Source organism: Apis florea, unplaced genomic scaffold (assembly GCF_048593485.1).
Source record: "Apis florea isolate Af1SG1 unplaced genomic scaffold, ASM4859348v1 contig_3305_pilon, whole genome shotgun sequence".
Lineage (NCBI taxonomy): Eukaryota > Metazoa > Arthropoda > Insecta > Hymenoptera > Apidae > Apis > Apis florea.
The window spans coordinates 358,305-378,025 of NW_028256735.1; the positions used below are offsets into that span (position 1 = coordinate 358,305).

Here is a 19,721-nt window from a genome sequence, read left to right on the forward strand (position 1 = left end):
AATCAAGAGAAAGAGATCATCACGAAGTAAAAATTAAATGATATTCCACGTAATCATTTCATATTGTGAAAATATTTTCTTCATTTTATATATTTCCACCATATATTTACTGCGAAATATCGTTGAAAGTTCACGCACAACATCTTGGAGGCAAAAATTAAACACGAAACGAGCAAGGTGAACAATCGCACCGTGTCTTCCATGTTGCGAAAAATTCCTCGACCGTGAAGAAACAAAGGTATATATATATATATATATATATATACGTTTCAGTTCAATGAATATTCTTTTGGTGAATTTCGAACACTCGAGCGACTGATCAGAATGACTTCTTCGTGTATTTTTCATTCCATCTATTCCATTTCGAAAAATAAGAGATCGAGGTCGCGAAATTCTCTTTTATGCTATAAAATTGGAACTTCCGTCCTGAGATGACAAGGAAGATTGACTAACAATTTATGTGAAATTTATATATATATAATGTTCAGTTTTCAATTTTTTAAAAGAAATTATAAAAATAAAGTTATCGATGAATTATATTAATTCATTTAATATCAATCGTAAGGAGCCAATAATTTTGTCATCAAACGTTTATTAAATTTAAAAATTCAAATAAATCTGTATTTCGACCCATGTGGTAAAATTCGAGAACGATTCTCGAACCTTGGGTCCCTCGTTGTCGCGCGTTTAATCATGTCTCCCCTCTTTGTGTCGATAATTCGAAACGAAATTATCGCTTCCGCCGTAGGAAATTGAGTCGTGGCACAATGCTCGATGCCGCGTCACCGATGTTTACCGCAAATTGCCGTGATAACCATCACGGAAAATGGCGACTGGGCCTTGATTTTTCTCACGATTTTTTTGATATAATCAAGTCGGCTTAATTTAAGAGAATTCTATAAATGTAAATGTTGTTAATAATTTTTTTACGGGGATAGATTGATCGAATTTTTCTTTTGTTAAACTTTCGTATAATTCTATTTCTTTTTAATTATCGATCGACGAGTCATACTTTCCTTTTGTGGTAAATTTTTCAAAATTTAAATTAAAAGTACCTCTTAAAATAATGTTTGGTGGCTAGATTTTTTTTTTCTTGATAGAATGATGCTGTATGCAACTTTTCTGTAAATCAGTTTTTTAATGTGAAATTATTAAGAGTTATTCATAAGTTGGTCACGTGATTAATTCTGGGTATATTACCAAACGATAAAATTAAAATTTATAAAAATAAAATACCTCGTTATTTCTAAAATATTTTCCTCTTCTAAATTATTAAGTTTCTAAGATTCTAAAAATGTTAAACGGAAGTAGTAAAATATTATTCCTATCAGCACAATTTTCTTTGGTTCATATAAATTTTTTAAAACCACGGTCCAGTGAATCGTTTCATTTTTAACTATTTTATAAGCAGAGAGGGTTTAAATATTAAATTTAAGTGTGTCGTTGGATGCACTTAACATTGTTAAACATTTAAACGTGCAATTGAATGCCAGGAACAATGTTAAATGTAAAACTTTAATTGCTAGTTGAATATCAACGTTTGTTCATTGTGTTAATACGTAATTAATATGTTGTACGAATAGAGTACAAATTTGAAATTTGTGCTGTCAACTTCATCCTTGAATATTTAATCGTACTTAACAATTTCGTGATAAAAAAAAAAAAAAGAAAAAAGAAGGAATTAACGTTAATTAAATTCTCCAAATTTCATTTTCATTTCGAAAAAATAAATAAGCTTACACATAAATTCAACGATATCGTGTTTTCAACAGTGCGTCATTTTCATTTCTTCTAATATTACATATATTTTTATGTTTCAGGTAAGCGATTACTATAAGCAGTTTCGTTGAAATTGAACGAATTTCAACGTTTTAACGTAAGTCTTCGATTATTTTTCCTATTACGATACTTTTAAAATTTCGTTATCTTCAATATTTCTTTTCTTTTTTTTTTTTTTAGCAAAAAGTCGCTTCTCTTAAAAAGTAATATCCCATCCAAAATTTTTGCATCTCATCAAGAAAAAATGATACATCCCCCATAAAAATTCCTCCTCTTCGAGGATCTCATTGAATCTCTTTCGAATTTTCGCGAGAAAATCATCGAAAATTTTTGCATTTCCAGAAAAAATCCGGGCGATAGACGTTGATACCTAAAATTCTTCTCTTCACCTCTTGGAAGAGGTACTGTACTAAATTCCGCCGAATTTTCGTGAAAATGATTGCGGGTATAACGGTGCCCCTCGCCGAGGCGTCAGCAAAGCGTCATAAATTAACGAGACGGCTTTAAAACACGGACGACACACGGTCGTACGTTAATTATCGAAGGAGAAGGAAGGAGAAACGTTGTCGGGTTGACGAGCTCCACTTTCACGATGCTCCATCGTAGTTAGAGGGTAATTACTGGTGGCACGGTTCGGTGGACGAAAAAATGATCGGGTTCTTTATCCTGGCCGGCTCGTTTCTTATCGCGGATCGATGCTCTTGAACGCGTTAATCAAACACACGGTGACAGACGCGTATCAATCTCGAGACGCTTTAATGGTAGGAACAACCTGGTTTTCGTAATCTATGTTTTTAACCGAGATACATTGTGCGTATGCGGTATGTATTTTATACAGTTGGATTTCGATTTGAGTTTTTTTTCGATTCTGGTGATTGTTGAACGAATGAATCGATCAGAGGATAATTTATGTGAGTTGTGTAATTTGTTTTAACGTATTCCTTCTTGTTTTAATTGATATGGAGAAAGATTGAAGATATAGGATTTTTTGATTGTTTCTTTGATTTCTTTCTTTTTTTTTTAGGTATGATGTGAGTAAGAAAATTGTTAAGAATATACTTGTAATAATGGAGGCAAAGAAACTAGATAATTCTTCGATTTAAGTGAATATTTATAATAAAATATAATGGATTCACGATTAAAGTAAACGAAAGACGGGAGCATTTGCTACACCCGTTATGCTATGGATACACGCGTTGAGTAATTAATTACCTATTAATCTGAGAAAACATCTATTCGTGATGCGAAGAATAAACGTCCATAAGAAACTACTTTTATTAGATATTAGAAGAAAAAAGAACTTTGAGATTGATGGAGAAGATCGAACGATAAATTGATAAAAAATTATGAATTAACTTGAAAATGACCGTTTGTTCTCTGATGCACGCGCAATTTCCCCCTGTCTTTTGACTCGAATTTGCTGAACTCTGACCATAAACGGACCAAACGTGATCATTTCACGGTTAAACTAAACGTTAAATCATACCTCGTGCTGAGGCAATCGCTCGTGTATCTAATTCCAGAGTAATCACGCGTTTTTCGATTACTTATTCACGCTTCACTTTCCACACTGATTGTTCTACCATTTGTCGTACGTTTGAATGCTCGAAAGATTGTGATTTTTTAATCTGAGGATCGTGATATTAAAATTACGGTCTAGTAATAGAGTTAAGAAAGCAGAGAGAAGCAGTATAAGTAAGCAGAATAATTGCATGAAATGCATAAATAAATAAACGTATAAATGAAATAATTATCTTGGATTCTGATAGATAAGTAGTTACGTGGCGCTAGTATCGCATCACTCCCCAATTTTCATTATGTTATAAAAAGATATGCCAACATAATCGAATTATAAATCATATTATTAATCTGGAGATTTTAATTCTATTCGAATAATATAATTTTATCAATGATGTTAATATTCTTGGTCAATTATTATCGTTCGTAAGTTTAAAGTTAATCTTTTATTTAATCATCGCAAATATTATTATTAAAAAAAGTATACAATTTAAAGTATCGTTCATGTATTAAAAATAGATTTCGATTCAGCATCTCGTCGATAAGGAGAAGGATAAATAAAACTTGCATATCTCAAGAAATGACATTTTATCTCGAGCCATAGATAGAGGAAGATCGATCGATACGTTTCGAGATTCATGAATCGGTAAAAGGAGACCGTTTAATTGACTCTTTCCTCGTGTATACACATGGAAATGGTTGGATCGAATTAATTTCACGGTACAGCGAAAATGGAAACTAGGAGGTTCCATTTGTTCCACGATCCACAATTCGTCAATTCTCTGCAAATTCGAACTTAACTTACTCCACTCCGTCCTGAAGAAAATCTTTCTGAAAATATATATATAGAAAGAAAGAGAGAACGAACAAATAATTCGAACGATATACAAAGTTATACAAAGTTTACATTCCATTCCATATCGTGGCTAATTAATTTAATATCAATCCAATTTCACGTCGTACGTATATCAACGAATTAAATATGATGCTTATCGTTATTGATTGAGAAAAAAATTTATCTTTATCAATGATTATTTAACAAGATTTGACCACTATTATTGAAATTGTACAATTGTGAATAAAAATAAAATGAAAATATATTAAGAGAAAATCGAACAAGTCGAAGAAAATTAAGAAGAGGAGAATGACATCGTCGTGAATCGTTTTCCATCGATTCGTAGCACGACCATGGAATGATCAATCATAAATCCAGTCACGTAGTGTGGTGTAATGATCGTAGGGACAATCGCCGGAAGAAGCATGTTTGTATCACTTTGTCGCTTTTGTAACAGTGTTATTCTAAAGAGTTACGTATTATGTCACTTGTAGTCTCATCCATTGTTACCAAAGTTACGAGGATATCTCGCGGAAACTGAGAAAAACGTTGATATCTCGGAGAAGATATCTCGAAACTTGGAATCATTTCCACGATTTTTATTTTATTTATTTTCGAAAACCGTACGAATCTATTTTTCTTACTTTTATTTTCTTCGTACTTGTTTCTACAGTAATTAAAAATGACGCTTAGCACTGTAGCACAGATATTTTTTTTTAATTTTGTATATTTCATATTGCGATAGACGCTTTTAATTTTAATTTAGCATTTAGCAAGAGAATTTCATTCGTGGTTCTCTTCAAACGGATTTTTATTTTTACCGATTTACAACTTTCCAAATATTTAATTGGACGAACGATTGTACAACGAAAGGAAAAATTTTAATTGCAATACAGATTCTATTCTAACTTTTTGAGAATACAAATGAATTGAAACTTATTGAACGATATTTAGATCAATATTTAGAAATTAGATTAATTAAAGAGATCGAAAGATGGTAAAAATATATTTAATGTACAAAAATAATAAACATTGCATAGCATGGCATGATAAATTCTAGATTCCAACATAATACAATATCTTCTCAATAAATTGTTATTAAATATTTTTTTAATTCGTAAATTGAATTGTTAAATAACACGTTTCATTATTATATCATATCGTTATTAAAAATACTTTCAGTATAAGATGGAAATAGGCAAAACCAGTGTGAATAGTATTTCATGGTACGCCACGTTACTCGAAATGGCCAAATCGGTCGTCCCGAAATTCTCGTGGAAATCGTTCGTTCGACTCATTTGAGCGCTCTCTTTCCGCGTGGAAAAACGTGGAGAAGAACGCGTGTGCACATCCTGGTTATGAATAGGCGATGGAGAGGGTCGAAGAGGAATCCTGAACGCGTTCGAATTATGCGGATTAAATATTTTCCCGTTTCGTGGGTTGAAAGGCGAGATTGAAAAGCGAAAATGATGGAGAACTTTTCAGTCGATGACCCACCACGCTTGTATCCCATCCGAACTGACACCTTTTAGAAGATTATCTCTTGGACAGGTAACTCATTGTTCAAGATATAGAAATAGAATCGAATTGATATTGGATGAATCAAGATCAACCGCAATATTGAAAGAATATATTTCTAAAATTAATTCTATAAAAGTTCATCTCTTCTTAAGGACAGTTTAGTTAACTCTACTTAGATCGATTGCAATATCGAAGGAGTTATCGTGGAATATTATAAGAAAAAGAAGAATTATTTATATGATCCACAATTTATCAATCCGCCGATTGATCATAGAAATCTTATGAATAGCATCTTTTGTATCTCGTCATTTCCTCCTCCCATGATCCATTAATTAAAGAGAAAGATTGACTCCTCGAGCGAACTCCTCGATCTGCTCGAGCGGAACAAAAGTGCCACCCACGACAAAATAAACACCGGCTAAAATCTAATATCTCGTAATACCGCTTTCATTCATCTCGCTCTTCTCTTTTTACCACTCTTACAATCTATTGTCCGTGAAAGAGACCTGACCAACTTTTATCCGCGGCTTCCTCTTCGACAAGCCACCGGAAGTGCCTCGAGAATCCCAACGACGAGTGCAACAACGGCCACTCTTACAACGCGCTTACACACACATGTATGCGAGTATAAATACGTGTAAAAGTGCAAATGTCAATAGGAATTGTAAAGGTGTGCGCGTTATTCAAACGATCTTCGCGAAGATTAAATGCGACGATCCCGTTTCTCTCTTCCACCCTCGGCTGGCGAAACGAAAGTGACGCTTTTCCCCCTATTTTCATTCGTATCTGGAAGAGCTGACGAACTGCAATTTGCATTGTTACGGATGAAAGTGTGCCCGCGCGCTCACGCAAGCGGAAGTTGGCCGACGTTGCGGAGGAAATGAAACTCTCGCCGATTAAGAGAGTGTTTTTCACGGTCTTTCATTTTTCTCTTGATTCTTGTTACATTTCTTCTTCTTCTTCTTCTTTTTTTTTTTACTGGGTCAGGCGTCGATGGACGAGTAAATATAAGATTGTTAATATTTTGAATATCTATTTAACGCAGCTTCTTCATCGTAGTTTATTAAATTTTTGACTTTTGTTTATTGTAATATTTTTTTATCTTTTTATCTCGTTTTATATATATTTTTTATTTTTTTGTTAATTGTGTAAGGTATTATTATATTTTTTCTCCTTTCTTCTCGAATTTTCATTTCTTGATTTAATATTTATTCACCACGCGTCGAAAGTGTTATTTTAGTTTAAAATTTTCCACTTTTTCGTAGCGTGTAATATTTTTTTTATTTTTATCATCTTAAAGTAAACACGTAGAATTTTTTAAAACGGGAAATTCCAGAGATTTAAATAAATGTCTTGAGTCATTTAAGTGAAAAAAAAAAAAAATTTTTTTTTTTCGTAAAAAACATTTTGGAATTTTTGGAAAGATCGTTAAAAATTTTTCGATATAAAAAATTGAACGGAAACACATCAATTTCAAATAAAATATATTTATAAGAAAATCGCTGTGATCGAAATATCTGTCGAACGTATCGACCTTGAGCAAAACAAAAGTGTTCTAATCCGTCTATTGATTTTCGAACTTTGAAAGTCAGTCTTACATAGATCGTCGTAGCGTGCGGTTGCGTTTCAATCAAACCAGTTATTGCGTGTGTGAAAATACTGTGAATCATACGTGGGGGGGGGGGGGGCGTATGACTCAGCGTGAAACAAGTTAACAAGAATAGAAGAGTTCTGATTTCTTGAAATTAAACAATCGATGTGCGCGTGCGCGTCTGTGCGTATGTGTGCGCGCATGCTTTTTCGTATGACGAATTGTGAGTAATCGAGATGGAATCAGATTTGATGCAGTTTAATAGTTCGAATTTTTAAATTTCTTATTTCTCTTTATTTATTTATTTATTGTTATTTTATCGATTTCAAATGGAAAATTGGATAAATTAAAAGATTTTTTCGAGCTGTTAATTAGTAAATTGTTTCGTTCTCTCTCTCTCTCTCTCTCTCTTTTTTTTTTTTATTTCAAAATATATGGTGGGAGGTCAGTATTGGTCAGTTTATTTTTTTCACGAAGATATATAGGATAAATAAAATTCGATACGAGCTTAAAGGATTAAAAACTCTGTATCATCCTGTGATCAAATTTAATTTATAACAAAGTTGTTATTAAAGTATTCAAAATACTGTTATCTTTCCTCCTTTGTTCTTTTCATATGCTCTATATAAAGTTAATCCTTATAATTAGAGTGACCCGAATAAACATAGATGTATATAGAGTGTCCCACGTAACCGAACCATGAAAAAAAAAAGAGATTTCACGAGGGAAAAAATTTCTAAAATCTCGACGACGAGGAAAATTTATTGAAAAACTGAGATAGTTTTTTTTTTCTCTTCTTTTTTTCATATTCCATCTATTATCTTCAAGAAAGATAGATGATGAATCAGGATTGAAAGAAATCAATGCGAATAAAAATACTTGTTTATAATTATCTATATTCCAAAATTCTATTTTCCCCTGTTTCAATCACGAAAGTTGGAGGAGACACTCTATATATCGATGCGAATAATGACTAAAACTGTTTTAGAAACTCGTTAACGATAATTCATCTTCCAACGAAACTTATCAACGAGCAAAACTTCGTATCGCAAACTCTGTCGTAAATACAACTTCAAATACGATGATCCAATGGTTCATTTGATAACAAGACTATGGATTTGCGAATGTATATTTTCCGTATCGAATATGTTTTTTTATATTTAACACAAATATATTACATATACGAGATATTAAGTATCAAGAAATTATTAAATTTATCACAATTATTAATTCGTAAAAGACGTAAATACATCGCAAGAGAAATTTAAATATATTTCGAATCATCTCGAGACTATAAATCCATTTTTTTTTTCGACAGAAAATTTTAAAAATATTTCTTGTAAAATATTCAAATTTCAAAAATGTATTTAATAATAATTCATTCCAAACAATTCTTTTTCATATTTATAGTTCCAACTATAAATCGTGATTTCACAAATATACACACTCTGCTATAGTTCTTCATTGGTATTCCTCCTTTTTTATACACGATCGATATTCGAATCGTTATTAAGACACACATATATTTTGATAACAGCATCTCCACCACGATCGAACAAAAATAAATTTCATTTCGTTTCCCCTCCTAAGAAAGCTGCTTTCCTAGTCCATCCTCCAGTAATTGTTCCAGAAGTTGCCACTACGTGTGTCCCTCTATTCTTAGCTTTGAAACGGTAATTGTCAGTGGCGCGTGTGAATAAGCCCTTAACATCGTTAAGGTTCTCTCGTAGTTTCGTTGAGAAATACCCGCATTATGAATCGTGGTGGCTGTCGTCTTCCGGTTCCGTTAAGCTCGCTCCTCGCCGTGTTCTCGGAGACCTTTCACCCGTTATTCTCTCGAATATCTCGTTAAAATTTTCACCCGCTTTAATTATCGATGACGCGGATTTTAACACGACTGAACATTCAAAACACACGAAACTGGCAGCGATTTGATTAAAAATTATCTCTTATAATCGATGAAAATTTAAAATGGTTGTTTGTCGAAGATTCGAGTGGAATATAATAATTTTCGACGTGTAGAATTTTTTAGAAGGATTTTTTATAAAATGGAAAACGATTATTTGCGAATTAATTTCTTGCAATTATTAATTAATAATACGGTTTCAATTGTTGCAGCGTAATACGGGGTTAATCATTTTATCGACGTAAAACATTGCTTTCCGCTCGTCGGATTAGCTTAGTCACGTTCTGAAAAATTGGAAAGTGCAGAACAAACACATGGACGCATAATAGATCGATGCAATAGTGGAATAAAATACTTCATTAGTCGGGAGAAAGCGCGAATATCAAATGTAAACAAAATTTTTCACACGTTTCTTATATACAAAAGTTTATATATCTATAAATTATTTCAAAATAATCCAATGATTTTCCATTCTACAATTAATTACAAATTCTACAATCCCCCCTTTTTTCCTTCTTCTTCGCGAGTTAATCCTATTATCTCCAATAACAACAATCGGAGACAAAATATTTATATTATTATTAAATCCATTATCTCGACCATAACAACCATATTATCCAACCACTGATGAAATCATCAAGTTGAACTTTGACGTCCACACCTTCCATTACCTTCCAGATAGGTTAAAGGCTTCGAAAGTTCAGAAATCGACGTTTAACCTTTCCCTCCCCCTCTCTCGAATTCTCAAAACCAAATCTCGATACGAACGTGAACGAGGTTCCAAACGCCTCTCGTTTTACACGCGCGAAAAATTCGCCTAAAATTCGCTTCTTTCATAGCGACGCGTAGACCGGCGATTGGCATAAGGAGAGCAATTTCAGAGATCCCATTTAACCTCTTGACGTTCTCTAAGAAGCACCCAGTTTCGTTCGAGGAGCAAGTTCCTCTCGCGGAGAAACTTTGGCGGAGAAGTTTGGTGGAAATTGGGGAGGGTGAAACGTGGATGCGTTTGGCAGAGGCGTTCGAGATATGGATTCGGAGGTTGGACGTGGAATTTGTTGCCACGAGATTGGGTTTACGGTTAGAACAAGAAATGGGGGGATTGTAAAGGAGGGGAAGAGAATTTCTTCTGCGTTTTAATGGTTTCTCTGGAATAGAAGAAGGTATTTTTAAATGGAAAATGGTGATATTTACGACTGGATTTATAATTGAAGGTTTATCTCGCAATACGGTTGACAGATATGTGATTTATCCAGTCTCGTTATTATACTTCCTCGCGAAGATTTGTGTTATTATGCTATGCAAAATATATAGATTCGATTGTAACTTCAAAGAGAGGACGAGAGAATGTTTGATAGGAAAAAGTAATTTGAGGTATAAATGAATTATAATATATCGTATAATTTTAATATTGTTTTATTTATTTAAGTATTCGAGCAAAATATTATTTTGTAATTGTAAAGGAGGAGAAGAGAATTTCTTCTATGTTTTAATAATTGATTCGTGAAAATTTTACTAATCGATTTGATTTTTAATAATCATTCTTTTGTACATTCGTTGAAGATGTTAAGTTAGTCGAATCTCAAATCCGTCTATTCACCCCTTTCATCTTTCAAGCTTCTCGAAACACGCTCCACACCCGATTAAACGATGCTCGAATCCCCGATATAATCTCAACAGCTGCTCCAACAACATCTTTGGAGCGATCTTTTAAACCGTCTTATCCCTACGATCGAAATCTCGCTGCCCTCGTCTCTCTTCCTCTTCGAACGGAAGAGTCTTCAACGTTCGTTCAATCGTCGTCGCGACGAACACACTCGACAAACACGTCATCCGATCCGCGATAATTCCTCTTATCGTATCTTAAAATTCAATGGCTCGAGATATAGGCTCTGCCCGCTCTTTATTCCGACCGTTTCACGGTGTATCGCCCCGTTCACGAAAGTGGAACGACCCGAATTCTGTGCACGGGGTGACAACCGGCCAACAACCCCCCGTGGCAAGGGAAATTTATTCGAGGAGGTTTGGAATGTGGGTCACAGTTTTTTTCAAATTTCGACATGCCAGGTGTGTTTGGAGGTCCGTGGAGGGCGGAGGATAACTCGTATCCTTAACCCTTTCCCTTATTGTCGCGACTCTGAAGAATTCGGGCCAAACGTGAACAGCACGAGTAGAATGAATTTTTTCAATCGAGATTTAATTTTTACGCCACGAGAAAGTCACGATTCTTATAATCTACGTTGCAAAGTGGCGAATTTCGTCGAGCTAATTTAAAAACTCACGATGATTGAGAGGAAGGAGAAATAGAATTATTTTTGAATTATCGCTTGAAGAAAATTCTGTAACGTGAAGTGTATAACAATGAGAGATATAGAGACTTTTTTTGCTTTTTAATTAGCGGTTGTTTTCGACAGAATAACGATTATTTCTTTGAAACTAATTATTCCAAGTAGCAATTTCTCTTGCAAGATTCATAATTCAGTTTCGTTGATTTTTAGAAGGCCGAAGAATTTTTTTCGAAAAAGAGAGTAAAAGTAACTTTATGAAACGAAATAAGTACGTTAGATGATCTCCAGATGTCACGGTAGTTGCACACATTTCACGTGTGGCCCAATCGTAAATCGCATTTCCCGGGTGAATCAGAGGGTGTGAATTTCCATCAAGGGCCAAGGACGCAGCAGTCACCATCGTTCTCCCTCTCGTCCGTCTGGATAACACATCACGAAATTACAATACAAATCACTGTTGACGTGTCACACTCCTCCCCTGGGATCGATACCGGAAATATTCGATATCGATTTCGACGAGGTACAATAGGCGGAGATACGAGGATCCGTTCCACATTCGATGTTAAAATTATACCGCGAATATATTGGACAAATCCTAAGGGTCAAGGGATGTACAGTGAAAATTTGCATTCGAAAGATTTACATTGGAAAAAAATCTATAACTAACGATATTCACGCGTTAATATAATTTTGATTTGTAAAATAAACAAAAGTATTTTGCAATCATATTGTGAAGTATTTTTAGAAAATTCTTGGAGCGAATTTTAGGAAGGATGAAAATTTCGACTTCCTTGAATCTTCTTAAAATTCGAAAAAAATAAAGTAGGAATGACGTCCAATAGGTCATCCAAGTTTTGGTCAAAATATCGGGAATTTTATTAAGCCGCAGTAGTATTGATCACGCATCACGAAGAGAATAAAAAAGCATGGAGCAGAGCCGCGTGTGTCAAACTGCGTTTCGTTCTATTTTCACCGAAACGAGATCGATACACGAATGTCCATGCACCGTGGCTGCAGTACGCTCGGATGACCGCATAACCGCATAGTAATGCACACTATTACACGGGATATACGCAAAAATAGTGGTGCACAGTCGCGTTCTATCGATCACACGCCGTTATTGCACTTTCGCTGAAGAAAGATCGAACCTTCGTGCAAGATTTTCCTCGAACGAAAAATAGGATTTATCCCCTCCGCTTTGTCCCTCGTCGTAACTTATCCATCGTCATTTTCTCTTTTTTATTTTTGCCGATTTATTCGCCATTAGTTTATTTATTTAGCCGATTCTCGAACAGAAGAAGGTATTTTTAAATGGAAAATGGTGATATTTACGACTGGATTTATAATGGAAGGTTTATCTCGCAATACGGTTGACAGATATGTGATTTATCCAGTCTCGTTATTATACTTCCTCGCGAAGATTTGTGTTATTATGCTATGCAAAATATATAGATTCGATTGTAATTTCAAAGAGAGGACGAGAGAATGTTTGATAGGAAAAAGTAATTGGTATTTGAGGTATAAATGAATTATAATATATCGTATAATTTTAATATTGTTTTATTTAACAAAATATTCGAGCAGAATATTATTTTGCGGTAAGTAAATTTGCAATCTTTGTTTCTCGTTTAAATTTACAGTAATAGATCGATACAAAAGTCATTAGGAATGAAAGATGCGGTAAATGATAGATTTCACACGTTTTTTTCGTAATTCTAGAACTTCACAAGGAATATTGATCTCTGCTCTCATGACAATTATCATTATTGTTGGCGCCGTCTTTACTTCGACTTAATTAAACGGAGGTTAATCGAGCCGCGTTTAATTACGTTTAAAATACGATAAAATAATATTTATTTTATTTTAGAGTTGTTGTTTGCAAGAAAAATTTTTTTAATCGTAAAAGACGCGATATTATTTTTTCTTGGGAAATTTTTATTTTTATCTTATTCAATTGTTTATATTTTAAAATAATTTATTATTATAAAAAAATATTGCGTTTAAAATTTTCCATTCTTCAAATTTCCCGCCCCGTCAACATAGGTAAAAAGGAGTAAATTGTTTATCGACAGTTTAACAATTTTTGTAACATTAATCGTGTCTATTCCCAAATAACATGTGCATAATGGACGTTCGATCAAAGTTCGTATTATCACAGGGAGCTTGGGGACTCGTAACTTTTCCTATTAAAACTCGAAGCCTGTTGATCGATGACTTTGAAAGAACGATCTTTCGACCCGAACCTGTTTCACGAACACTGAAATTAAATTGATTGAAAATTGCTTCTGTCGCTATTTCCTTTTTTTTTTTTTTTTTTACATTTTTATACAATATTTTCGCTTCTTTCTTAAATTCTTAAAAATGATGATACGAAAAAGGAAGAGGAAATATAAATATAAAAATTATACAAAAATTGAATGGAAGTTTATTTCGTTCGTTACGTTGCATCCTGGTGAATTATACTTATAATTAACAATAATTTTTAAGCCATTTTCAGCATTTCAAGCAGTTTATAACGAGATTGAAATTTTAAGTTATACAAATTATTCTCTTGTTCGCTGTTATTAGTCGTGAATACAAAACAAAATGTCATTCTTAATTCTCATATCTTATGAATTTATGTAAACGAATTTTGTATTTTATACACAAATGAATCCAAACTAAGTAAGTAAAATTTTGCTCCAATAAATATAGTCTAGATAAACGAATCGTGCAACAATGAACAGAATAGGATAACATGTATTCCACTACTATCGATTCAAACTTTCTCCAACTTTATAAAACTTTCCAACTTAAATCACACATGGATTTCCAAAGGAAAGCATTCCAAACGAACGATCTCTTTGGATTATTTCGAATCGAAAAAATGATTCCAAAAAACAATTCGTTCGTTTTCTTTTTTCGCATTTCATCTCTTCGTTACAAATTCATCATATTTTATCGAGTTTCAAAATAAAGAAAAAGAGGTGTTGCATTCGATTCCATATTTAAAAGATAGAAAGAGTTGAACCTTTCAACCACCAAGATTACCAAGATTATCAACTTTGTCCAATTACTTTTTAAACCCAACTAAAGATAAAATAGATATCCAAATCGATAAAATTAACTTCATTCGTCCTATAAAATATACGAAATACAATATCGTCATACGATCTAATCCACGACTGAAAATTAACGTGTACTCCATAATTGTCACGACCATTTCCCGCAATTTTATCGCCAATTATTCCCCTCGCTCGAGAGCCAACTTCATCCCCAAAAACACGAGAGCCACAAAAATGGCTGTTTACTCGAAGATTTCAAATATCGCTATTTTTTTTCTCTCTCTCTCTCTCTCTCGTTCTTTCTTCCTCTTTCCACGATATCAAAGGGGAATGGGAATTTTTATGCCACGTCGAAGTGGCTCAATTTCCACGTGTAATTATGCGTTCTTTGACAACGCGCGTTAAACGCACACACACACAGTACACGCAGCGGATTTCACAGGGTTTCAGGCTCGAAACGAGCCGCTTGAAAAAATCCACACACAGGGTCACGAAGTTGCGTACACTAATTAAAAATCTGGGTTAATTACGCGGCGCGACTCGAAACGAGGCGGATCCGTGCCGAATGTTGGCCGCGACTTCTGCCCCGATGGACGAATTTTATTTTTTCCACAACCATTTTTCTTTTTTTAATATTCGAACGTCTCGTTGTTTACAAGGTAAAGAAAATTTTTAAAATTACAAACGAGGTTTTGTTTCGTGGAACGTAGCAGTGAAGTAACTTTTAAGCTTTAATCTCTTAAGCCTTTATTGTACATTGTTTTCGAATTTATTTTGGTTGGAAATTTTTTGTATCGCTGTAAATAATTCTGCAGATTGTTTATCACTTTGCAGAATCTATGATAATTGTATTAAAATAAGAGGAAAAAAGGTTTAGAAACTTTGGTTAATAATAACTTTGGAAATCTGGGGTTGAACAATCATTAGATGATAGATGATAAAAATGAAAGGAAAAAAATTTACTGTAATTGAAGTTGGATTAGCATTTTTTAATTCTTCTTTTTCAATTTTTTTCAAGTGGATAAAAAATCACGAAGATTTTCGAGCAGGTGGTCGGATATTTCACTTAAATATTCCATTCTTTTTCTCAATGATTAGATGATTTTAGAATCAAAAAAAGAAAATACATTCGTATATATTTTCGTTTGCACGATAAATCAAGCGAGATCTTTATTTTTATTTTTATACATATGTTTAAATTCTACCACGTTTAACACAAGGTGGCTCTTTTTTAATGAAAAGTTCCTCTTATCGCTAGATAAAATTCGCCATCGCGCCACGTGTGAACCAACGAATTCACGTTTATTCGGCGCAGCCAAGCAGATAGGGCTTAAGCCTCGTCCTCAATCCCACGATATTAAAGGATTTCCATTGGAGGATATGGGATGACCGTTCGTGGTTGAATATTAGGGAAGGAAAAAGGGATAGAGGAAGTGAAAAGGGGATGGAATAGGTGTTATTCACTTCCTTTCTTCGAAAGGAATTGGACTTGATTTCTAATATTTTCCTTTTTTTTCCCTTTTTCTTTTCATTTGTTTGCGGTTTAACCAAATTTTATGAAATACGTATGTATTTTCTGTAAATTCTTTTTTTCTTTTTTTTTTTTTTTTTTTTACAAATATTTGGCTATCGAATAGTAGAACAGTTAGTGGAGTTATTTATTATTATTGTTGAATTTGTTCGAATAAAATTTAATTTTTAAATATTTTCACCACAGCGTGTGACTTAAAGCAGATTAAAAGTTCTTTGAATAATTATCCAATGATGTTTAGTAACTGGTTTTGAATTTTTTTTAGAATTTTAGAAAGTTTTAACAAAATATCTCGGCTTACTTTTTAACTTTTAAAAGCCTTTTATAAAAAAAAAAAAAAACTTGAAGTTGTGGAGTCCAAGAGTGCTGTAATGTTAGGGGGGAAAATAGGGCATTAGTATAATTAATTGAAGTGCTTTACTGAATTAAAGACATTTGCAGTTAAAAAATGAAATTTTCATTTTTTGAAAAAAAAAGTAGAAAAGCAGAAGTGAATTAATATTATTCGATAAAAGAAACACATTAAAAATCGAGCTTATCAACATATGATTATCATTTTATCGATTAACATTATCCACGTATAGAATTCTTTTACGTCGTTTATGCAAATTTCCTACGCGAATGATTGTGCAAACAGCGAGTTGCAAAAAAGATTATGCAACAATATTCGTGATAAATTAACATTATTCATAGAATAACGAATCGTATAACGAATTTATCGAAGAAAATTCCAATAATGGAAAAGTATTATATATTTATATATATTTAGATATCAATAACGAAATGTCGTTATTTAAAAACTGTTAATCGAAACAGACACGATGTCCATTAAGAAATTTCATTCATTAATTTCAATAGTTTAGATTAATTTTTAATCGTGAGTATATACATATACGCGAATATGTATTAATTTCTTATTGATTATATTTTATTTTGTTTTCAGAAATAGAGACTGTTTGCATATACGTCGTTTTCTTATAATTTAACTGAGAATAAGAATGAATTATTGGCGGGATAAGGACTTTAATAAACAATAAAACATTGGGTGAAAAAGAACTTGTCCAATGTTCACAAGATAAGTTTAAAAGCTAAGAATATTACAAATATTTCTTTAAATGAAGAAGTCAAATAACGTGATATTTAATAAATATAAGGATTCTAGGATTCTCTTATGCAATTAATTAGTTACGTACATTTTAATGAGCTAATAAATTCTTTTTATTACATAATAATAATCGATTGAGTGGTGTTGCAACTAATATAGATATATATATATATATATTTGTAATTAATTTTTTAATTTCTTACAGGAATAGATAAAAAAATAAATAAATTTTAAATGGTAATTTTTGGTTCAGATTCAGCAATGCTTCTGAATATAAGAAAGATTCAAATATAATTTAAAAGGATTCTTAAAAGGGATCGGTTGGTCAAGATTATTCGAGTTTAATAAAATCGAATAAATAATTATGAATATAATTGTCTCTAGAAACCATGAAATTGAAAAGCAAAGAAGAAAATTATCAACAAATTCGTTCGGATCTGCAAATTAATAATCTTGTTTTTGTGGAGGAAATTCATATTTTTATCAGAGAGATTGTCGATGATGAAACAAATTTTCTGAAAGTGGAAAAGAAAGTTTCAGGAAAGAAGCTTTCAGGCTTCGATGCCATTTCACGAGGTACTTTCTGATCGGAATTTATGACATTAACTTTCTTATCTGGACTAAAGTTCAAATAAAATTGCATCGATGTACATTTCCATGGTAATAGAATTTTGATACAGGCCGCAAATACAATTTTCCACCGATATAAATATTTTTCAACCATGTATAAATAGATATTTCACGTGTTTGCGAAACTGCATCATACGCAGATTTGATAACAGGAAAAAGGAAAGAACCTGTTTTCTATATCATATATATTTTTTCAAGAACTTCATTTCATTTGCACTGTCGTTGTTAAAAACTGTAAATTGAATAAATGAAATGAATAAATTGAAATGTAATATTTCAGAAGAGGAAAATTAAACTATTTAAATATAATAAATTGCCAATAAACAAAAACATTCGCTTCTCAACATTTTCAAACATCTCCAAAAATTACTTTCTGAAACGATGTTTCCAAGCAAAGAAAAGAAGAAGGAAAGAACCATTAAATAAAACAAATCTGCATCAAATCTGTATTCTATATTTCTTCAACAACTGCCATTTCATTTGCACTATCGTTGTTAAAAACTATACATATAATATTTCAAATTATAATAAATTGCATGGAAGTAATAACCAAATTACCATAAACAAAAACATTCCCCTCTCAACGATTACTCTCTAAAACGATGTTTCTAAAATTCCAAGCAAAGAAACTAGAGAGTGGAAAATAAGAAAAGAAAAAAAGGAAGAAGGAGAAGAAGAAAGACAAATGAAATAAACACGGTGAGAATAGAGGCAAGAAGACGGAGCCAGTCCATCCCGATAAACATCGCGTCCCTAGCCTTTGACCCTTTCCACTGGACCTGGTTGGATAGAACAATGCCAGAAGCGTATTTTAAAACGGAGTTCACTGCACCCGACGAAAAAAGAAACCGCCGCCTTTTCACTATGTGTGTACACGTAGAACCGGATACACGGAAGTAACGATGGACTGTTTGCTTTTGCATCCATCAAAGTCTCACGCTTCGGGGTGAATCGTTGTTGCGCGGATCCATCGAATTCCTCCATTGGGACGAGAAATGTTATGCGCTGTTTTCTGATTTATCTCTTTTTTTTTTTTTTTTGCAGAATAATTTATCTTGGTTTTAATTCGAACACTTTTCGAATTAATCTCTCGAGGCGAAAATGTTTTTATTATATATTTTGCGAGGATGGAAATATTTTTATGGAGGCGATAAGAAGAAGTTTATATTTGACGATGGAACAGTATAGAAGAATAATCGTTGTCAAAGAAGATTTAAAACTTGGAAACTACTCTCCAACAAGTTTCACGCATGTAAATTTGAACACACGTGATGAAATATTCCATTTCTCTAAGTAATCCGCCTTTTCAGTTAGTTTAACACTTAACACTTGTGCAATTTGACGATAAATTATTTAACGAATCGAAGAATTCACGCAAGAAAAAATGGAGAATATTATTAATCTTAATGTCAAATAAATGTAACGAAAACTTCTTACTTGATTAAATTACAACTTTTACTTTTTTTTTCTCGTCATTTTCGAGATCGTCGAGACAAGTTTTCGCCGGGAATTGTCTTCTAAATTCAACAGTTCACGATTGGTTTTAATAATTCAGGGGTGAACGAACCGTTTGTCCAGAGTTGGCGCAACTGGATTTCTTCGCAACAGAATTCTATTGCCATGGGACCAGACGATGTTCAATCTAGATATCCCACGCGAGTGACTATTTTCGATGCTCAACAATATTCTTGGACGTGTTCCAATTTAATTAGCTCGTAATTCGCGAAGATGTCGAAGTTTCACGGAAGATCGACCGCCTATCGGCCATCACCCGCCATCTTGTCGGAAATAATCGATACCGTCTTCCTCCTCCGTGGTTGATCAATGATCACAGAGTGGGAGAAACTGTCATCTATAACTTTGATTGAGAAATAGAGTTAGATATCTCTAGAAATTATTCAATCGACGATTCTTATCCGAAGAATTTATTTCTTCGACGTAAGTGATTTTATTTATCAAAATTCAATTCAATT

The 19,721-nt window shown here is 33.0% G+C and overlaps 1 protein-coding gene across 6 annotated transcripts in view; it reads left to right on the forward strand.

The window, feature by feature from the left end:
- The window catches only part of LOC105736054 (kinesin-like protein KIF13A), an 80,042-nt gene that overhangs the window by 52,276 nt on the left and 8,045 nt on the right, over positions 1-19,721 (forward strand). For 2 of the 6 annotated variants that reach the window (XR_015293142.1, XR_015293143.1), the window contains exon 1: positions 17,701-19,686. The exons of 3 other annotated variants lie outside the window; for them this stretch is intronic. Coding sequence is in view for 1 of the 3 variants with exons in the window: in XM_086911528.1 (XP_086767654.1) it covers positions 1,821-1,824 (4 nt within the window). In the remaining 2 variants the exon portion in view is untranslated. Of the gene's footprint in view, positions 1-1,820; positions 1,877-17,700; positions 19,687-19,721 lie in introns of those variants that run through there. One more of the 6 variants, XM_086911528.1, reaches the window with a different exon arrangement.